Consider the following 22773-nt stretch of genomic DNA (forward strand, 5'->3'; position numbering starts at 1 on the left):
AGCAATTTTGGAACAAGCTTTTGTTATTTAAAATGTTGCAATTTATTTTATTTTAACTTTAGCTTTTGTTTATTATTATAATTGTATGATTGTAATGCTTGAAACTGACTTGCGTTTTTTATTGGAGCCAAAAATTCAAAGTTTCCTTGACTTTTCCAGTAATTTTAGGTCAATATTCGATTTGGTTTCGATGAACAGGAACGTCCTCAAAATGAGAATTGTAGTAAACTAAAATAACCTTGTCTGGGACTACTGTATTCTCCATTCCGATCAGAAAGCGTAATAAATATTGGTCACTGTGTGGTGCACTAACTCTGTACAATGATCCTCTTCCTCAACAGAGAGAAACCCCAGAAATCCCATTTCAAGAGCAGTGGAGAAAGTACGTAATGTATATAAAGAGCGCTTTCAGATTTCTCAGCTTGTTCTTCATTTGTGCACAATGTTCTTTTTCTGTAGGTGATCTGTCATTCTGCTGATGATCCTCATCATTGTCCTCCTCCTGAGTACAGACTCCAACCGGTACTTTCCCTCGACTCCATAATCTCCAAACCGTATCAATGTGGCTCATTTGTGTCCACTGACTCTTTCTTGTGTTATCTTTTTCACATGTTCAGCTTGAACGCCCGACTGCTTTGGCTCACGTGAGCACTCGTGTGAAAAGAGCCACCACTGTGTGATTCATCATCATTTATGGATGATGTTATTGTTAAGTAAATTCACCGATGGACTGATATGACAGCTGTGAGCCGGTTAGAGATGTGTCTTTTCACACTAAGTACGTAAATGCTGAAAACGAGCAGTAGTTTTTCCCTGTGTACAACCATGTTTTTTGATCATATTTGTGGATAAAACATGTTTGATCATTGCTATTTTTTCTGATGAGGTCACAGTGTCTATAAGATTTGCCGAGATACAAAAAAAATCACAATAAAGTGTCGAACAATCCAACATTTTTCAACAGATTATTCCACTTTATTTATCAAGACCAGATATATTGAGCCATGCCACCCGCTTTGGTTTTACAAAGTACTGTTTATTGCAAGCCTTAAAGCTACAGTTCACCCAAAAATGTCATGAATTACTCAACCTCAAGTTGTTCCAAATCTGTATACATTTCTTTGTCCTGTTAAAATGTTAGCGACTTACATTTCTAGGGCATCATTGACTACCGTAGTAGGAAAAAATCCTGTATCATTTTACTTTGTTCTGATGAACACAAAATGAGATATTTTGAAGAATTTAGGAAAGGACATCCGTCTAGGGCACTTCGACTTCCATTGACATTTTTCCTACTAAAACCTAATACCGTCGCCTGTCAAGTCAACTTCATGCGGTAAAACATCACTTGAAATTGTCTGTTCACGTATCATCATTCACGAACACGAATGTGTGTGTATTCGGTCACGGTGTGTAACCGCGTCCGCAGTGAATCCAAATGTGACCCGTGCGCTGAATGAAAGTGTGCGCTTCAGCATGTTGCATTGACAGCGGCAGTAATGCAGCCTCTGCACATCCACAGTTCCAGAATGACCAATACAACAACAAAAAGACTCTGTGGTCTTATTTTATCCACCCTTCCCGCAACCGTCACATGCCTCGTGCACCCGCAAGCTCAAGTGCATTTGTACTGTTTTAATAGATTTTGCCACCATCGACAGAAAAGCATAGAGGATAACTTTTTGGAGTTTGGCCTAGGAGGTCCTCTTTGACGTTACGCTCGCGGCGGGCTCTCACTTTCTCTCTCTTGCTCTTTCCCTCCGGGAAGGTCCGCGCTTAGGCAGGTTTATTTTCCTGAAGACCCCAGGTAAGAATTATTCTGACATCTTCGGCCAAGATGTCACCGACTGATTCAGGTTTGCGATGGCTTTCAGGATGAATGTGGCCATCAAAATACAGACCGACCATAGCGTGTCATCTTTGAATTTCATTTCTTCAAAAACTTGTTAAAGCGTGTCGAGGATCCCAAAATCTGTGTCTTTTCAAGAAATCATTTTTTGTTTTTAAGGAATGTCTTTGTATTTGCCTCTTTAATAACTTGACTTTTTGTCTTTATGAAGAGACTGATTATAAAACTAAAAGTGTAAACCTTTTTGGATTATTATTAAACATAATATTGTGGAAGCTATTGGGTCCTGAATGTTTCACATTATCACTTTCTTGATAATCATAATGATTTGGTCATAATGTTGTATTTTACATGTAACAAGCACGCTTCTGTTTATACATTGTGTGTTTTAATGTTGTATGTTTGTGGAAAATGAAAGACATCAAGATTACAACCACCAGTGTTAAATGCTGTTTTTTCATGTAAAACTTTGATTTTTTTTGTCGTAAAACGTTGATTTTTTTTGTGGTGATAATAGCGACTATTCTGTACGGTTATTTTTAGATGAGTTTCAATCATAATAGTGAGCTTTCCATCAATATTAGTCAATGAAATGGCAGAGAGCACATTTAAAGGCATAGATCACCTAAAAATAAAACTCTGTCATCATTTATTCACTATCATGTGGTTGTAAACCTGTGTGCGACCCTTTCTTCAGTGAAGATATTTTGAGAAATGTCCTAGGGGTTTTGTGTCCATACAATGAAAGTCAATGGGATTCAGTGTTGTTTGGATATCGACATTCTTCAAAATATCTTCTTTTGTGCATGCAGGTATGAACCGACATGAGGGTGAATAAATACACGTTCGCGTATAGTTGAGCAATTGTTCACTTAAATGTATCTCATATGTTTATCCGGTGTGTGCCAAGTCCCCACAGCCAGTTTTCCTCAGGATGTACAGTTTCATGGGAGGGGGTTTGTTCTGTGCCATCGTGGGCAACATCCTGTTGGTGGTCTCCACGGCGACGGACTACTGGATGCAGTACAGACTGTCTGGCAGCTTCGCTCATCAGGGCCTGTGGAGATACTGCATGTCCGGCAAATGCTACACGCTGACCGACAGTATCGGTGAGCGACTTTGTGTCTTCGGTTACACAAATACAACTTCTCAGAAAGGTTTCCAGGTTTAAGTGACGGACAGTTTAAACGCAGATATGATGTCAGAAGAGAAAGTGGAAAGTATGGTCATATAGATAATAAGCAAGAGTTGTATTTGTGTCCACGGGTTAGGGTTCTCAATAGTTTTGACAAATATACGTCCATCGGTTTTCAGTGGTTTGTGATTACTGGATGATGATGTTATGAATCATTTGATAGAGGGATGGAACGCGTTCTTCACTCTTTCTGTATTTCTGTGTGATTCCAGCTTACTGGAATGCCACCCGGGCCTTCATGATCCTGTCTGCCATGTCGTGCTTCGCTGGAATCATTGCAGGAATCCTCTCCTTCGCTCACTTCTCCGCCTTCGAGAGATTCAACCGTTCCTTTGCTGCAGGAATCATGTTTTTTGTTTCCAGTAAGTCATTTCTCTTCAGGTCACTTGTTTGCATACACATGTTGCCCGATAATGTCTCGTAGTCGCCTTTTACAGGAATCAGAAAACAAGTTACTGACGCAAAATGCTTACCGTTGTGAAAGATCCGAAATAAATCTACTGTGGTTAAAAGACAAATTCTGTAAATGACTTTGGCATATATTATTTAGCCTATGTATTGTTAATCATTTATGTAAAATAGATTAACTATATTACATTTTACATAAAATTATATATTTATATTGCATTTTATTTAAATCTCTGCATATCAATGTGCATAGCCTATTTTTTTCTGTCCCATCCTTTGTATATTCCCCAAAAATATTGATTTATGTAGCAATTGTGGTTTAAATGAAAGTTTAACTTTCCAAGTTAAAATATGGTTTTATATCCCTGTTTTCTGTTTAGTACAATGTTAGTAACCGTTGGTGTATTGATTACACATGGCAAAACCATGGTTTTACTATGGTTCTTAAAAAAACCTGGTTTTCATAACCATGGTTATTATGTGGTAACCATAGTTTTACTGTACGTAACCATGTTTTTTTTAACCGTAGTAAAAGCGGTTAAAATTTTTTAATTTGAGTATACCTTATGTGCATGCCAAAAGATGTGTTTCTGCTCTTTCCGTCTCCTGCACACGAGAACTGAACGTTGTTATCTCAACAGTAAAAATTACGTACAAGTTTGGGTTCATGCCTTCAGACTATATTTAATACATTGATGTTCTGTCTCTAACACGGCAGGTTTATGCAGATCTCAAAAATGCTGAAGTCTCGACATAACCTCACTCTTTCAGTGGTGTTGTGAACACTATGACGTCTATGAGTCGTGTTTACTAGTGCTAAAGACGTGAAAGATCACACACAAATTCTTGCATATGTGTGAAATATGTGTATTAAATTGAATTTCAAGTTAGTTCGACTTTACGCCTCTCTCTGAGATGTTCCATGTTTTGTTTAAAAGCTGCCTTAAAAAACAAACATATCAATTATATTAAACTGACTTTAGAAATACATCTTAAATAACCCGTATGTTTTACATTATCAAGATATGAAATCATAAACATATATAGAAAGATTACACAACTGTCCTGTAAGTAGGATAAATAAGGAAAGCATTATATATTTTTTTAATCTCTAAGGGGCGGTTTAGTTAGTCTAAACCAGGACTAAGCCTTTGTTAAATTGGGACATTGAAGTTGTTTTAAAATCATACCTTACAAAAAACATTACCGGTGTGCATCGAGACAAAACAATGGCAATGATCTTTTTAAAGATGTCAGTGTAAGTTGTTTTCGATCGAGACACCTTTAACATTTGAGATATTCTGGGAGCCCTGTCTGGGAAACCTTCCCAATGATTTTCTGTGTCTTTCTCTTCCAGCGCTCTTTGTTCTTCTTGCTATGGCAATCTACACGGGGGTGACCGTCAACTTCCTCGGAAAGCGCTTTGGCGATTGGCGTTTCTCCTGGTCTTACATACTGGGCTGGGTGGCTTTGCTCATGACATTTTTCGCAGGTCAGTAAAGATCGGATACGAACACAGATCGCCGGAGCAGAGCTGTTATCTCATGAAACAAACCTGTTTTGTTTCTTTCAGGTATATTCTACATGTGTGCCTACAGGATGCATGAATGCAGAAGAGTGGCCGGAACTCGCTAGAGCCAATCCAAGCAAATATAGATTGTATATTAAGATGTGTATGGCTTGGTTTCACAAACAGGGCTTAGATTAAAACATCATTTTTATGAATGTGACTTGAAATAAAACATTGCTGGTGGGCATCTGGAAACAAAACAATAACACTATTTTATGATACAAGTTTTTAGGTAAGAAAGCACAAATACATTTTAGTCTGGGAATAAATCTTGTCTGTGGAACCAGGCCTAAAAATGATGACCAATCTAATCCTGTTTTAAAAGTGAAAGTAACTGAGGCAAGAAGTTTGCAATATTTCTTTAATCTTTATTCACCCTCACATCTGAGATGTTATTATATTCCATAATGCAAACTGAATGATGTTTCGCGTATAGACACAAAATCTCAAATAAATGTTAAGATGATTCACCTGTCATTGTGTTTATTGTTCGAGATACATCAGCGGAATGCATATTTACTTCTTGATGCTATAACTATAGTACAAGGCAAAATGTTAAAAGCTACCATGTTTTTAAGTGGTTTTGGAGAAAAGCGTCTCTTAACACTTAAATTTCTCCTAAACAGCAGTACAGTTTTCACTTAAAACCTATTCACAACGCTTCCAAGAGAAATCTTAAGATAAGGGAATGGGCGGGGTTGACCTCGTTGCTATGGATGCTTACTGACTATGACCACAGTGATTGGCTGATAGAGGATGGGTCTCTGTCAGTAATTTAATCATAGAAATATTATAGGATGAGGTCTCATGTTGACATTTAAATTTAAATACAAATAAAATATTTTAATATATAATTATTGGCGAATTAAAATTAAAATCATAAAATATACACTAAGTTACTGATCCAACAAGTAACGAGTTCCTTTACAGCTAAAATAAAATAAAATGCAGCTAAAAAATACAATATACCACATGATTTTTTTATTATTTAAAAAAAGGGGTTATCTTTTGCAAATAAACTTCATATAAAGTATACTGTATGTTCAGCAAATTGTAAGGGTTTTGCTTGTCTCATAAACAGTTAGCAGATATTAGTCTTTATGGTTAAGCTCATGGTCATCAAGTCTTTCTAAGATGTTTACGTTTCAAGGTAGACTACCGATGTTAGAGCCATTTTACGATTGCTTTGAATTGGTCTTAGTGACTTAAGAGTCATCTTCACTTCTCTTAACGTCTCACAGGTTTAGGAGCGTGCTGGATAAACTAAATGTCATTTTTCCGGATGAAATAAATTCTTTGAATTTTAAATAGCAGACTGTAAAACCCTGGCCAGCCTAAGCCCAGTCTGAGACGTTGATGGAGGACTTGCGATTAAAACTGCGATTTAAGATTCTCAAGAGACTTTATTTGAGCTCTTTGCTCATCGTTGTACCATTCGAGAACAAAATTTAAAATGCATATTTAAGTTACTGACTCTTCAGAAATAAATGAATATTTTTAATTGTATAATAAAATGTCCTATTGAAAACACTATTTAAACAAACCACATGACTTGCCATAAAGTAATGACATAACATTGTGATGAATGACAACTAAGAAGAAAATGATCAAGGAAACTTCTCATCAAGTTATAAAACCGTCAAACGTTCCGCTACAATGTAAGGATAACATTTTCACACCAATGTTTAGCAGTATCGTGTAATATTGATAAAATGCTCCTTTAAGAACAAGTGGTAACGTTGCTCATCGCAGCGGCTGTGTCTTTGGCTTGCCATTGTCTCATACGCGTCACCTTCAAAAAAGACATTCTGGTTTGGTCACGGAACGTTGAGGAGGAGAAGTAGAAGATGATGGGATCCAGACATGTGTTGAGGGTGCTGAGCAAGAGCGTGTAGTATCTCCACTCCGGACTTTTGTTGCTGCTGTACCCAACCAGATGAGATGTGTTATACGGTAAAAAACAAAGCAGAAAAATACCTAGCGTGCACAGCGCCAAGCCAATGGCTCTCTGCTTCTTCTCTTTGGTTATTTTAGGTCTGATGTACAGAATGTAGATACAGTTGATGTAACAGAAGATACAAACCAGTAGCGGCACAACGTACAGAACCACGAAAAACTCAAGACGCACCGACAACAAGATCCTTTTCTGCTTCTCTGTGAAGTCCTCGTAGCACACGTTTTGTGGTGCGGTGCCGTTGGTCTCTTGCATGTGGACAGTGATAAATACGATGCTGCAGTGAGAGGCAGAGATGAACCAGATGAGAACGCTGCCGGCGGTGGCGTACACCGGCCTGCATCTCTGTCTGTATTTGAAAAGAAAGGCCAGGCCTAAATAACGGTTCACGCCGATGGCCATGAGTAACAGGGAGCTGGTGTAAATCGTAGTAAAAAATACAAAGGAAGAAATGGAACACAAGGTCTGCGGTAGGTACCACTTCATGCCCACGGCGGCCTCGTACATCTTGAAGGGCAGGAAGATGAGGAAGAGGAGATCAGAAACTGTCAGGTTGAAGAGCAGCACGTCATTCGGACTGGGTTTGTTGACCAGTTTCTTAAAGAACGTGCAGATGGCCAGAAGATTGGCCGGTAGTCCGATCAGAAACGAAAAAATGTAGACGGACAGAATTACCCACTCGTTTACCATTTTGTGAATGGAAGATGTCTGAGGAAACAATGAGAGTGAGATAAATTTGCATCATAATGTATGTTATATTGTATTATATTATGTATTTTTTCAAGTACAATCAAACATTACTTAAGTAGACGTAAAAACATCTCACATTTAAAAATAGCCCACATTTAAAGACGCTTCCCCACAGAACCATGGTTTCCTTTAAGAACCATGTGTGACCCAGTCTGTGAAAACCCAGCTCAACTCATTTCTTGGTGATTTACTGTTTTCCAGCCTACATAAAATCCTCCTACATCACGTTAAGAACATTCTGTGAAAATATAATCTTGCTATCTTTACAAATTGAAATTATAGTCAAATGAATGGTTGAAATTAAACTTGCTTGTTCTCTCAGAATTATATTTTGAAACTTTATCCTGCATGGCTTTCACAGGTTGGATCCCATTTCTTTCTTTTTTGTATAATCTTAAGACCCCTTTCCACCAAGAAGAACCTTTTGTGAAACCGATTTTTCGGATGTTAAACGTTTTCCATGGAACCATTCGGCCAGAAATGATTTCTCTATGGCACCTTTTAAAGTGGAAAGACTTTTATAGCTCATTTTAAAATTTCTGGAAATGATTCAGTAAACTACATGTCCATAACTATTCTCACATGTGTTTACAAATTGGATTCATCAAATCTGTAGGCCTCTATATGAAATGATATGTGTAAACAAAAACAAAAAAACACGTATTAATTGTATAATTCATATCAAATGTCAATAAGTATGACAATGTTGATAAATTGAACATGTACACGGTCATGTAGCCAAAGACAGACCACATAATGAAAAATTTCTCAATGCACTACAGTTAATGTTTTAACATTATTTTGTTTGTTTATTATAATTATCATTACATTTCATCTCATCGTTTGTTTATGTTTTTATTTTCATTATTATTATTAGGTGACATCATTTGTTGAGATTAGAAATGAAATAATAGAAATGAGCATGTTGTGCTGAATATATGGAAGAGTGTTCATTACAAAAGCACCGTTTCGCCTAACAGTTGCTTTCAAATGGTCTTATTATTTGTAAGCGGACAGGTGGAGTTCCCCCGGAAATGCAAGGTCAAAATAAGAAGCTATTTTTTCATTTCAAAAGAAGAAAACCATGGTAGACTTTCATGTCCTTCACGAAGTCTCGCCTGCTTCGCTCTCGCGGTACTTTGACGTCACGTTGCGACATCGGTTTGCGCAGCGCGCCCCACGAATGAAGAGTTCGTTTCCAAATTAAGATATAACTTTTTTTCATTGTGTATTCCAAATATATTTGTTTAACAGCTAACTAACGCACTAAAACACAATAAAAACGTGATTTTCGAAATTATGTTTCTACATTTTGAAACATTGTTGCATGATACGGCGCCTCACCCGTTTATATAAACAAAACACGTGCGCTATTTTCTTTATCGGGAATATGGTAACATGTAATATGGTCTGTTGTGTCTTTTGTGATCAGTGGAAAAACAGAAGTCGCATCATCACGGAACGTGTCGAGGCGGATCGCCATGGCAACCGAAGACGCCTCAACATCGCGTCGTGTCTTTTGGCCTTTGTGTGATTCGAGCTCCTCTGTGTCGCGTTCTCCAAAAGCACACTGAAAAAACAACACTCTCATCGACCTTGGGCTTCATCCATGAGATTATATCCTGCGGATTATATCTGAGCCAAACAGGTGAGAAGGTCTCGTTCACGGATCTGTACAGAAGGGAATGCGCCACTTCAAGCTAAGATGGATCAGGGACGGGCTATTTTAATGGTAATTCAATGTGCTTTACAGAGAAGAAATTAAAATATCCATTTGACAGAACAGTGAAGAAATAAGAAAAAGTTTTGAATAGAAAATAAATAAAGTACAACACAAACCTTCATTTAATGCAAAGTTAAACAGATGTGTTTTGAGTCTGGATTTGAATGTGACTACTGTGGGAGCACATCTGATCTCTTCTGGAAGCTGGTTCCAGCTCCGACTGGCATAATAGCTAAATGCTTCTCCTTGGTATTTCCAGCTGTTGCGATCGTAATGACCTGAGTGTTCTTTTGGGTTTATGTTCAATGAGCATATCTGCAATGTATTGCGGTCCTAGGTCATTGAATGATTTATATACCAGTAATAATACTTTATCCTTTATGTAACTTGTAGCCAGTTTAAAGACATGAGGACTGCTGTGATATGATCCTATTTTCTGGTTCTGCTCAGAATCCTTCTGTCTTGTGGTCTTTTTGGGGAGTCCATTACAATGATCCTTAGTTTCTCTAAGTCTAGACTGGAAACAAAGCATCTAATTCTTGCAATATTTTTCAGGATGATAGTAGTTATTGGTTTGACATGACTACTGAAGCTAAGGTCTGACTCTAGAGACACACCGAGATTCCTGACTTGATTTTTAGTTGTTTGACCTTTAAGGTAAGCGTTCACCTTGAGAACTTCATCTTTATTTCCAAACGCAATGACTTGAGTTTTGTCTTTGCTTAACCGAAGAAAGTTTCGGCACATCCAACTGTTTATTTCATCAATGCATTGAGCAGGGAGTCAACGGGGCTGTAATCGTTTAATCGTTTAAGACAACACGTGTGACTTGTGTACACTTGCTAGGACACCTGAGTGAGTTTGAGGAGGGCTGACCTCTTAAATCACCCTATAAAGGGTAGAAAACGCTATTAAAGTCAGAAAGTCTTGCTTGTCTCATAATGTTTCACATTTCATCTTGCCAACTTTCAGACATGAAAGCGAAGACTGGATCGCCATGTCTCTCCAGGACAGAAAGCCTAGAGGTCCGACAAAACAACATCCAAAACCTAAAGACAAGTAGGCCATTACGCCTTACGTCATGGGAACGTTGCTTTGATGCTGATGCTTATGTTGTCGTTTTTATTATTTGTAGGGAGCTTCTTGATCTGAAAAGACTATTGGCATCGATCACGGCTCCTGTAACCAGACAACAGGTATAAGAATACATTTCTCGCAGTGCTGTCTGTCATTCAAATGATTACATGACTTTAATCCAATCCTATATTTTTCACAAATTGAATCAAATCAAATGGTGCACCTCCCTGATATGACATCAATAAAAGCGTTTGCTAAATGACTTAATGTAAATGTGAAATGATTCCGGAGACATGTCTGCCCTTCAGGTTTCCTCTGTAAATCAGCCCAGGGGACAGAAGTCACAAACCTCCTCAAATGTTCACGACAACCGGAGGAACTGCCCGATCGCTGAAGCATCTGAGCTGGATAATTTCAGGTGCACAGTACGATCTGTACTCCGGGTTTGCTTGTCATGTTGTTTGTATGACCAATGTTCATTCTGTTAACAGTGCGACTTACCGAAATCAGAGATGTTTTAGCGACCAACCACATCATAAAGTTTTCCTGGACATCTTTGCGGCCTTAATCAATAACAGACTGGCTTTCAGGTCGGTATTTGTATGATGTTGACTAGTTGTGATATTAACGTGCGGTAAAGATGCAACACCGTCTTTCCTTTTCAGCGAATGGATGGAAAATTCGTCATCGGATGGAGTGCTGCGAGTTTTGAACTGCTTGAGATTGTTGATCAGAGATCCAGTTTACCAGGTAGGAGCGAAAATCTCTGTTTGGTTTTTGTGGAGAAATATTAGATGATAAGAGCGTGCGTATTTCTATATCATAATATAAGGGTCCAAATAAAAATCTAATCTCTTTTCATTGGCTTTTGTGTCTGGCTCTTTTTTAGACGATGTTCTTTGAACTCGGAGGGGCTGGACAGCTTGCTAAGGTAAAGATTTTCCAATATGTTAAGATGTGAACGCTGCGGTTTGTGGAAATGCATCATGTTTGTCTCGTCTGATGTGTTTTAGTACATGGAGTCTGTCGCCGCTGTGTATCTGGAATGTAGAGAACAGACACTGGATGTTGAGCAGCTGGTTGCCATGACATGTAAAACACATTTGGTATTTAACATTTATGTTTTAAATGAGATGCATGATGGATAACGTGTTTGCTGTGCTTGTGTTCTTTATTCGCTTACAGATATGTTTCAGAAGTTGTCTTCGGTTGAGGAACAGAGACAGTGGATTATTAACTGTGGGACACATAAGGTACTGTTGACATAAATATATAAATTATGTAAAGCACCCAAGAATATCTAGTACTCTTACAATGCAAAAGATAACTAATGCGTGTGAATGTGTATAAGTAAAGATTTCGTATCTGCTTTTGGTCCCGGTTTTCATTATGGCTTCATTCTTGCCGCTTTCGTACGAATAATCATACACATTCATTTAAAATCACCACCTCGAAGAATACTTACGGTTTACTGAGAGATCATGCTGGCATCACTTACATTTTTCCAAAATGTCAAATCTTTCTGACAGACTCTAGTAAATCTACTTTCTGCACGGGACAGAGGTGTGCTGTTAGGAGCTCTGCTGGCCCTCACCACGCTGGCCGAAAGGTGCGTTTGTGTCACAGTTCTTCAGAGGTGTAAAAAGTACTTAAGTACAAGTACAGAGGGAAAATTTTACTCAAGTAAAAGTTCAAGTATCTGGCCTGAAACATACGCGAGTAAAAGGACGAAAACAAAACTAGTACCACATTAAAATTGTACTGGAGTAAACGTAAATGTAACTATAAAACTGTAGAGATTCTTGTTCACGCATTTAATCTTTCACAAGATGAGGTGAATGAACCACATCCAATGCGTTAGCATGCTTTAGAACTGATTGTATTTATTTGTATTTAACTCTTGCGGTTTTATCAAAGTACAAAGAACACACTTCATCTTATACGAATCCTTATCCATTCCACTACAAGTCAAGTCAGCTTTATTTGTATAGCGCGTTTTACAATTTTCATTGTTACAAAGCACCTGCACAAGAAAACATATTGACTATAAGCAAAACATATAAGGTTATGCAAGTCAAAACAAAAAAGGTGAAAACACAGAAGACAGAAACAGACACACACAAAACTCACAACACGCACAAACACATACAGACAGACACGCAGACTCACAAGCACAGGGGCCATCACCTAGAACCACACACCCAAGATAAGATGGAAACACAGGTCAAATATCAAACAGACTCCTATATTCCTATATGCAGTGTTAATTCAATAAAACTTAGAAAAACAGTATGCAAACGGTGGCGATGAACCCAAAACTCCATTGGAGAAAAAAACCTCCAGGCCTGACCAGGGGATTCCAGATCCCATCTGGCAAAAGCTGCAGCTTCTGCACGAGCATAAAAAATAAATTAAGACTATCATTAATCTAATAGCGGCTAATTTTGAAGTGAAGACATGTCTAGTCGCTGCGTCCTTCTTTATCCAGCTCTATCATCTCAGCTTTTGTCAGGTCTGTGCATGGACGCCCGCTCTGTTAACCTTGGAACAATGAGACAAGACTGGCTGAGAGTAGAGTACTGTTCAAGAAGGCCAAGGGTGCTGTTGATCCATTTTCTTCCACTGATTATTTCTCTCAGTTCCAGGTCAACCAAGGTGCTGTGCATTGTGGTAATTGATGTGGCATGACGTCACTTCAAAAGGACCAATGAACATGTCTGGCCAATTTCATTGAATATTAAAACCGATCTCATGAATAAATAACATTTAAATTAAACTGGTTATCAGCGCAATTCAGTTGGTTCATTAGTAGTAAGGGAAAATAGAGAAAAGTGAGACTCCAAAAATGAGTACTTTTTGAGTATAAATAATATTGTAAGGAGTAAAAAGTACTTTTTTTCTTTAAAAATTTGATTAAGTAAAAGTACAAGTATTCATTTTAAATTTTACTCTCGTAAAGTACAAATCCCCCAATCGAGTAAAATTACTCAAGTACTTTACACCTCTGCAGTTGTGAATAATCATCTTTGTTTGTGAAGTTTATTTTGGTATATGGCGTAAAGTTGACAGAGTTTGCCTTGAATAGCCTTTAGCGTAATAAATAAATACATTTATGAATCTACAGTCATTGTGTTGGGCCTAATCGATAATCCTCATTTAGTCAAGAATGCAAAGAGAAGATCGGAGAGCTGTCTATTGTGGAGCATCTTCTAGTCGTCTTACAAGAATATGACACGTTGTCCAAAAGGTAAGCATGGATGACAATCTGTTTTTGTGAAATGGTTTTTGGGTCTGATCGTGTTTTTTTGCGTCTGCTCTCAGGTTGAGCGCAGAGCTGTTGAGGTTGCTGTGTGCGGTGCAGTGCGTCAGGGAACAGGTGCGTCACTGTGATGGTGTTCCCGTGCTCCTCAGTCACCTGCACGCCGACCAGGTGAAGCTGCTGTGGAGCACCGTGTGGGTCTTCGTGCAGCTGTGTCAGGATCCGGACACCAGCGCTGAGATCCGAGCCTGGGGTGGCGTACAGCAGCTGCTCAGAATCTTGCACGGGTGCGTTTCAATGGTAGTTTGGGGGGATTGATAAATTGTACGTGTAGTCACGCAAACCTTTTCTTCTCTCCAGAGAGCGAGTTTATGTGACGGATCGTTCCACCATCGACGCGCTCTCCAGTGCCAACGCGGCGGGCAGAATACACAGACAACACCCGTCGACAGAGATCAGCGCTCGAGAGACGGCAGAGAACATCATGAATCTTCAGGCAGGTGAGGATAGATGCGGAACGTTCATCCCGGGGGAATTCCTCAATATTTGACGTTTGGTGTGACAACCTCTGATCCCTGTTCCCAGCATGCTGTGCGGCGATCACCGAGCTTGTGTTGGACGACACAACAGCACATAATGTAGTGCAGGTAGAGCTTCATTTTCTTACTATTAAATGAAAGGTATCAATGTATACCCTTACAAAAATACCCCCTATGTACACCCTTACAAAAATACCCCCAATGTACACCCTTACAAAAATTGTTTTAGTTCAAGTATACTAAATGTACTAAAAATAAGAGAGTCTACTTCTATTTGTGTGTATATCTTGTATATAGTATATTTGGAGATATTGAGATCTACTTAAAAAGTATAATGAAGTATTCTTAGCGGCTTGTAGTCATTTACTCTTTTGATTAAGCAGTCTAGTAAATAAATACTTTTCATAGTTTTACGTGATCTTGTATGTTGACGTGCATCATGTAGCAACATAATCTAAGTAATATAAATAGTCAACTAGAAGTATGACGTTAAGTATGCTTTCAGAAAACTACTAGTTTAGTCATTTTTATACAGCAAGTATACTTCAAAGTTCACTTTCATAACCTTAAAAATGTGCTAGGAAACTACCAGCACCCTGCGTTCCATTTCGAAGGGCTCATCCCTGTGCCCTAAGCCCTTCAAAGGGTTTACCCTCCTCAGTGAGAACTTCAAAGGGTTGAAGGGTGTAGGGGACCAAACAACTGTTTCTAGAAGGGCCCTTCGAAGTTGCCAGTTATGTGCACTTCGATTTGCAACGACCCTTTAGTATGGCGGCCATGATTGTTTTCAAGTTCCATTCGGAGACGATAAATCCCATTTTGGACGCACTACCAGTACAAGTTCACTTGTAGTATAGACTTGGTAGTATATACTTGGGCATAGATTTACAAGTTTACTACTAGCACATTGAGATTATTTTACTCACTACATAAATGAAACTTTAATGAAGTATACTTAAATAAAATGACCCTGAAGGACAATAACAATATTGTTTCCATTGCATCATTATATTTCAGGAGAATGGCGTGTACATTATCGGCAAACTGATATTACCCCAAAACTTTAAAGGACCTCAAGCTAAATCTCTACAGGTTTGTCAGCTGAATGTGTTTTACGGTCAAATACAGGTTTCATTTCAATATATTAATCGAGTATTAATGTTGCTGCTTCTGAAGTGTTATGCTTTTAGGGCTCTACGGTTTCTTTTTAGTATGGAGCGCAATAGACATCATTTTAAAAGGTATCAATATTTCAGATTTTATCAATCGGTACTGGAAGACGTTCACACTATTTATGTTGCTCATGAAGGTCTCGTTTTTGGTTGGTACGTTTGTTTCAGACTCTTTTCTCCAGAGCTGTTCGAGATGTTTATTGACGTCGGACATTATGTAAGGGACATCTCTGCATACGAAGCACTACAAGAAAAGATCTCCCTCCTATCGGTAAGACACGGTGATGAGGCGAGCGAAGACAGACAAAGTTAAAAGCGCTATGGAAATACATTTCAATTGAATTTGACCTGTAGGTGCTTCTCTTTGCCATGTTTACTCTTTGCGTATGTTCATTCTTAGAAGGAAGAGTCGGATGTTCTTAAGGAAAACATCGAGACGGTGAATCAGAATCGACCGCCTTTGAGAGTTATTAATGGTTATGCTGTTCTGGATCATCTGGGCAGTGGTGCCTTTGGCAGCGTTTATAAGGTGAATCTTTTTCACATTTATTTCAATAGCTAGTTTTCACTGTAGTCGTGTCTTTATTTTTGTTCCCGTGTGAAGGTCCGTAAGCAGAGCGGACAGAATTGTCTGGCACTGAAGGAGGTGAACTTTCACAATCCTGCTTTTGGCAAAGACAAGCGCTCACGGGACAGCAGCGTTGAGAAGATCGTGTCTGAGCTGACCATCATCAAAGAACAGGTTCACACGCATTCTTACACCCAAAACAAACAAAAGCTCAAACTGAGAAAAAGTGACATTGTTTATTTCTTTTAGATGTCACACCCGAACATTGTAAACTACTTCAAGACATTTTTTGAATGCAAGTATCCGTCTGTGACTTCATTTATTTCCACCTTGTATATTGTTTATACCTGACAGTGTATTTTATTCTCTCAGGTGATAAACTTTACATTGTGATGGAGCTCATCGTCGGAGCTCCGCTGGCTGAACATTTCAACTCTCTGAAAGAGAAACGGCAGACGTTTACTGAGGAGAGAGTGTGGAACATCTTCATACAGGTCAGCATCTGATGGGAGCCAGAAATATCCGAATCAAAAATGAATAAAGTAACCTTATAATGACTTTTGCAGATATGCTTGGCTTTGAGATACTTGCACAAGGAGAAACGCATCGTTCACCGTGACCTCACTCCTAATAATATTATGCTCGGAGAGAGAGATAAAGTCACCATCAGTGAGTCGTGTGTCATTATTTGTGACGTGTTGAATTAGATCCTGTTTACATTTAATAATCTGGATTTGGGTCCGTTTGATGAGTTCATCATATTGAGAACTTTAATAAAATTACTTTGGAATCTGAGCTCAGTTTGAAATCTGCTCAAGAGAAATATGTGAGATTTTGAAATCTTTTATTTGCTCTTCATTTAATCTCATTGATGTATAGAGAAATAATTGAGATCTAAAAGAGATCTCATGTGTCTTTGTGTCTTTACTGGGGATTAGCTTTGTTATTGTTAAAAGAAATAACAATTGAAGCATTTCAATAGAGTTGAGTTCCGCCGCGAAAAACAATGAACAGACCAAAATTATTTTCTACTTTTCTGAATTTACTTTTTATCTGTTTGTGATCACTTTTGGTTGTTTTTGATAAACAACAATATTTCTACATTTTTCAAATATAAGTCTTGTTTCTTTTGTGCATTTATTTGCAGACCTCAAAAACTGTAAAGAAAACAAGTTCATGTTCACTTTTAAGCAACACAACAGTCATATTGTAGATGTATTTCAGAGAACCTCAAAACAATTTATTATGTGATAACCTGGATTTTTATCATAGTTTTCACGTGTCCTGTCATTCCGTCAGTTTTTCTCATTGCTGTTGGATGACTTTGTCATACCTGAGGTTTGATTTTGTTGAAATTCAACAGACACCGAACTGAAATGGACACAATACATCTAGAAATGCTGATCTGAAATGAACATTTGGAATGCTCTCTTCATTTTTTCAGCTGCTGTATTTATTTATATTTATAAAACGTTTCTTACCAATACATTTTTCATCTTTTCACAGCCGATTTTGGTCTCGCAAAGCAGAAACAGGAGAACAGTAAGCTGACGTCTGTAGTCGGAACAATACTGTACTGCTGGTGTGTGTTGAAAACATGAGCTTTATACCGTATAAATATAAGTTTTCATTCTGTCAAATTCTGTAACATCTGCTGTGTTTTCTTTGGTCAGTCCAGAGATTTTGAAGAATGAGCCGTATGGTGAGAAAGCAGATGTTTGGGCCGCGGGTTGTATCCTCTATCAGGTGGTCACTCTCACACCTCCATTCTACAGTGCCAACATGCTCTCGCTCGCTACCAAGGTGACGCATCTTCACTGCTCTCGTGAGAGGCATTGCACTGTTCAAGATGTCCTCCTGAATCACTTCTTGATATTCCTCACGTGTTTAGATCGTAGAAGCCGTCTATGAGCCAGTAACGGATGAAGCTTTCTCGGAGAGAGTCACACACATGATTCAATGGTGTGAGCTCTCTTATAAGTTTCAATATATTCATGCCGTCTTGGAAGTTTGTTCTTCAATGTCCGATTCATATTTGGCAAAGGTAAAATGTCTCTCTTGTCCAGGTGCTTGACTCCGAATGCAGACTTGCGTCCTGACATCATCGAGGTCAGTTCCAGAATTTCTGACATCATGATGAGGTTTGTGGACAGTCTGTGCGCATCCAATAATTCATTGGAGAGAAGGGCGGAGCGAGACAGGAAGAGAGCTCAGAAGTACTTCCTGGAGAGCAACAGGACCAGGATGTGCAGGCTGCCACGGGTTTGCAAACAAGCTCTTTTTTTAAATGGTGTTATAATCTGTGCACTCGGTTGATACGGGGTGAATATCCGATGTGTGTTTTTATTTCAGAGCGCTGAAATTCAAGATGGACCACAGACGCAGAGTTTTGAAACGGAAGACGATCAAAGCCGAGGTTTTAGACTTTTGCTTTAATACACAATAACGTCAGCATCTTCTCTAGCAAGGGCTGAATCGTCTATGCACTTCTGACTACACGTATTGCATTCATCTCCGTCGGACAGTAATTCATAATTCAACTCTTGCATGTGAACATTAACACTCTTTTTAACCCTTTCCGAAAATGTGTAGAAATGGTGGAGCGCAGTGTGAAGTCCTCAGATGAGCTGAAGCCGGTCAGGTGAGATCACACAGCTGGACATGATTCGATTGGTAAAATTTGCCATTTTGTTTTCAAAATAGATCCAGATGGTTGTGTTTCTGAAATGAGCAAACAACAAACGTTTAGATTTAAATGTAAGATTGACAAGAAAATGTGGATTTGTGTGCTCGGATTGATGTTGCGCGGTTAAAGCCGGATTGATTATCATTTTGTTGATTTTATTGTTATGATATCATGCAAAAGCAGTTAAAGTCATTCTGTCTTGCGTTTAGCAGAGAGGATTTTCAGAAGGCAAGAACTCGACCAGGTGAATATGATTTTCTTTGATGATAATGTGCACACATTTGAAACGCTCTGCGGCTTTTCCTCCATCTGCTTTATTGTAGTGTTCGCATTTGTTTAACACGTTACAATTCCAACTATCATCCAATGTACGAAACCGATTTGTTTCGCTGGACGCATGCCCAAAGTTAACTTCCGGTATATGTGTTTTGTTATAATACAACAATTCATTTTATATTTATATCTTTTTATAACAATATTGAATCGTATATTTATCGTATTATATTAAAAGTACTCATCCGTTATTCATTCTTTGCGGAAAGTCTTCCGGAAGTTGAGTTTGGGTCACTTGGCGTGTGTTTATGTTGTCGCAGCTGAAACCGTATATATGCTGGAATGTTTGAAAATAAATCTGCGATATGTCACGTGTTTGTTTACAGCATCGGCAGGCATCTGTCTGTCACAGAGAAAAGTTCGACAGATTGATGATCCCAACCACAGGCTTCTGGAAGTTCTGCATAAGATTGTGTTCATATCTCAGGTGACGTCCAGCTCGAGTCGATGTGTTTGCGTTAAAGGGTCACATTTTATTTTAAGGCCCAATTCTCGCTATTAAAACTGCCTCGATAAACTCCCAATTTTTGCTTATTAATAGTTAGTAAGGTAGATGTTAGGTTTAGGTTTGGGTAGGATTAGGGATGTAGAGTCTGGTCATGCAGAATAAGCCAATATGCCAATAGTAGGCATGCGAATAAGCAACTGGTTAGCAGTGAGAATTGGTCCATATTCTGAAGTGTTACCGTTAAACAGACCTGTGCACCCTTTTTAAAATATAGAGATAGAGAACATAGATGCGTTTTATCATTTTAAGAGACTTTCTTTGACTCTCAGCCTGCGTTTGATGTTTTCAGCTTCCACCCGCTCCCCAAAACAGCTTCAAGCAGCGGACGATCGAGCGCTTTAAAAAAGCACTGTTTTCTCATGGAAGCGATGCATTCAATCTGAAGGTGGAGCTGAAGAAGGTACCTGATGTCAGAGTTACATCACAGTCCCAGTCCGTAAAATCTAGACGAATATAGATGAAACCGCCACAACAGAGTGTCGAACAAGATATTTTAGCATCCCTTACGGAAAAGTTAAGGACACTGAAGGAAGTTTATTCAGTAGTGCTATAAGTTTATATTTTTTTAACATGGCAAAGGTATGCTTTGTATACTTATGCACCTCCCAGAAATACACATCATATAGTCAGAAATGAGAAGTCAGCTTTGAGGTGAAAGAGTTTAGAGTTAATAAAACATGAAAGCTGATGAAGCTGATCTTTGTCAACTTAAGTGGGACAATTTAGTCCCAAGAAGTATTAAAATAGATATACCGAAGTATACTCTACTTTAAGCATACTAGGGATGGATGTCAGGCAAACAGGGAAAGCGGATGGTAACGGCTCCATCTAGTGGTTACTTTAGGGACTTTTTCAGATGCTACAAATTGTCTGTCAGGTCCTTCAAGGAAGTCAAGAGCTGGTGGAGATGACCTCATCAAGCAGGGAGTGGTGGTCTATGATCCAGTCTCTGAGCTCAGAACCTTCTGCTGCTGACGGTCGAGGTGAATCCAGTCGATGTTCTTTTGAGTTTAGTTTCAATGTTTAAACTCTGCTGAAATGATGTTGTGTTTCGAAGGGGAGTCGGGTTATTCTGCGCTTCAAGATGGACTCACCTATGAGGACATACAGGTAAGACGGCGATGAACGAATTACAAATTTGAATGCGTCTACCATTCAAAAGTAACTTGTTTTATATTTTCCCCACATTCATCTCATCAAAACTGTGGAATAACACAAATTTAACTTTGGGAATTTGGTGTGACAAGAAATACAGAATATCAAAACTTTGTAGAATTTGCAGAAATGTTTTCTTGTCATTTTATCGAGCAGCTTCTCAAGGTCTCGCTCTGAGAATGATTATTCTGAGTTCTTATTTACATCTTTATCTTCACTGTTCAGTCCAGTTCATTCATTTATTTCATTCGTTTTCTTGAAATAAATATCATTTTTGTTTTGTAATAAAATAAAATACTTTATTATGATGGTACAGTTATATTTTGTGTATAAAACTCATCTACATTGATTGTAATCATTTAAGCATTTAAAGTCCCGGTGAACTGTATTTTGCGATCGTTTTTACTCCCGTATTCTGACGCATTTCCGAGTGAAAAGGAATTTGAAAGGATAAACTTAGTGGGCGTGGCCTGCATTTTCACTGCAAATTGATTGGATGTATAAAAACAGCCTTTGAATTTTTAAATGAAACTAGCAGCAGACTGACAGCTGAAGGGGAGGAGTTAACAGATGCTCCGCCCAAGCCGTCTAACTTGCTTCATTTGAGATTGTAAATTTTTAGAATTTAATTGAAGATTATGAGGACACATAAATAAATAAAAAATGACCCACATTGATAAGCTATTTACTATTAACGCTGCAATATTTCATGAAAAATAAGAATTTCCCTGGGACTTTAAACATCTACACATCAAAACGTTTTTTTAATTCAAGAGAAACATTAAGTGATTCTAAAGTTTGAAACAGAATTGAATATTGTTTATTCAAAACATTTTGTGCATTGAAAAGCGCATAGAGTAAAAAGTCTTTTTAAGAGACGTGCACACATTGCAAATGTAAAATAAACCTTTCGATAGACCTTTTTATGTTTTGAGTGTGACGACTGCTTTTCTAAAAATTATTTGGCTCTACGCAACTGAGGATTGAATGTCTTTAAAAATATTGAATATAAAATGTCGTTAAAATATTTTGAGTTCACTGAATAAACCTGTGATGTACTTCATTTTCAAATACTTTCTTGCTCTGAATCAGGTTGTTACGTTGTGAATATGTAGAATAATACTCAAAAAGTAACATTGAAATGTAACATTTGGATTATGATTCTCCTTTAAAACGCTTTTTTGCCTGTGGACAAAATAAAAGGACAAATACTTCTAGATGTAAGTTCACTGTAAAGAAATTGACGTTCTGATTGTGTGTTTCAGACCATCCTGGAGGAGGTACTCGAGGAAAACGGCTATTATAACGAAACCACGCGCAGGTATTCTTTACACACAAGTCTTCTAGAATAAAGACGGGCTGTGTTCAATTTCCTCATCATTCATTGGCTGCCTGTGGGGTTACAGGTGCGGGACGGATTCAGGAGCGGGATCAAGAAATGACACGCCGTGACCCACGGCACATCAGTGATGGACACCGGTCATATGCTGAAGTGTGACATCCTGCAGACAACCTCTCAGGTCAACCGCTACACATGTCAAGACAAGCTGAATTTAATCACATTACCAGTCATGAGAAGATTATATTACAACACTACAGGCCGTGTCTGCTGTGCACAAGTACAGCGGAGTACATGTGAAATCAATGATTACCTCTTTTAAAGTGTGCACTTTGACGTGGGATATATATTTTCTTTACGATTGTCCTTTTGGTTGACTTAAACAACACGTGTCTAGAAAATATAGTTGAAATAGATGGATCAAAAACTTTAGTCAAAGATCAACAGATTGAATTATTTAAGAGCATTTATTAGATATGATGTATATTTATATAATGCAACTGTTTATAAGCTTCGCCTTTATTAAGGTCACATTTCTTTCTTTACGTCAGCGGCTCCAATAGTTCTCTCTATATTTTAACTTTTGGGAATTTTGAAACGTGAAGCAAAGATGTGACATTAAAGAAGAAATACTTCAGTCTAGATCCCTAATCACAAGTGACTGCAGCACATTCGTGACTGATTTGAC

The 22773-nt window shown here is 38.3% G+C and overlaps 3 protein-coding genes across 6 annotated transcripts; 2 read left to right on the plus strand and 1 right to left on the minus strand.

Annotated features, from left to right (window-relative positions):
* The first annotated feature begins 1526 nt into the window (after window positions 1-1526).
* On the plus strand, window positions 1527-5498 carry lim2.5 (lens intrinsic membrane protein 2.5). Of its 4 annotated transcripts, none has more exons than XM_079469788.1 (5): window positions 1527-1807; window positions 2760-2958; window positions 3257-3406; window positions 4810-4944; window positions 5026-5498. In XM_079469788.1, the coding sequence occupies exons 2-5, from the start codon at window positions 2784-2786 to the stop codon at window positions 5085-5087; spliced, it is 522 nt and encodes a 173-aa protein (XP_079325914.1). In that variant the 5' UTR covers window positions 1527-1807; window positions 2760-2783; the 3' UTR covers window positions 5088-5498. The 4 variants fall into 4 exon arrangements, with proteins under 4 accessions (XP_079325914.1, XP_079325913.1, XP_079325915.1 ...); XM_079469787.1 differs by having other exon boundaries at window positions 1575-1807; window positions 5051-5491; XM_079469789.1 differs by having other exon boundaries at window positions 1597-1807; window positions 2769-2958; window positions 5026-5492.
* A 1244-nt stretch (window positions 5499-6742) lies between these two features.
* Window positions 6743-7666, minus strand: LOC306901305 (free fatty acid receptor 3; the record flags this gene model as incomplete). The annotated part of the gene is made up of 1 exon (XM_079468984.1): window positions 6743-7666. The coding sequence occupies one exon, from the start codon at window positions 7664-7666 to the stop codon at window positions 6743-6745; it is 924 nt and encodes a 307-aa protein (XP_079325110.1).
* Window positions 7667-10819: 3153 nt separating this feature from the next.
* nek10 (NIMA-related kinase 10) lies at window positions 10820-22198 on the plus strand (the record flags this gene model as incomplete). The annotated part of the gene is made up of 29 exons (XM_079468985.1): window positions 10820-10944; window positions 11018-11116; window positions 11192-11276; window positions 11416-11457; window positions 11540-11618; window positions 11712-11779; window positions 12056-12135; window positions 13687-13773; window positions 13848-14072; window positions 14146-14285; window positions 14371-14432; window positions 15342-15565; window positions 15665-15767; window positions 15897-16025; window positions 16101-16238; window positions 16314-16359; window positions 16437-16558; window positions 16631-16733; window positions 17571-17646; window positions 17738-17867; window positions 17956-18026; window positions 18131-18326; window positions 18417-18480; window positions 19410-19510; window positions 19881-19991; window positions 20469-20574; window positions 20649-20701; window positions 22012-22067; window positions 22153-22198. The coding sequence occupies 29 exons, from the start codon at window positions 10820-10822 to the stop codon at window positions 22196-22198; spliced, it is 2967 nt and encodes a 988-aa protein (XP_079325111.1).
* Between the last annotated feature and the right edge of the window lie 575 nt (window positions 22199-22773).

This window comes from Barbatula barbatula (assembly GCF_947034865.1).
Source record: "Barbatula barbatula genome assembly, chromosome: 12".
Taxonomy (NCBI): Eukaryota; Metazoa; Chordata; class Actinopteri; order Cypriniformes; family Nemacheilidae; genus Barbatula; species Barbatula barbatula.

Coding starts and splice junctions, on each gene's coding strand:
- lim2.5 (XM_079469787.1), top strand. CDS start 2,784: ATGTACAGTTTCATGGGAGGGGGTTTGTTCTGTGCCATCGTGGGCAAC. Junction 3,407..4,809: donor AATCATGTTTTTTGTTTCCA/GTAAGTCATTTC, acceptor TTTCTCTTCCAG/CGCTCTTTGTTCTTCTTGCT. Junction 4,945..5,050: donor GCTCATGACATTTTTCGCAG/GTCAGTAAAGAT, acceptor GTGTGCCTACAG/GATGCATGAATGCAGAAGAG.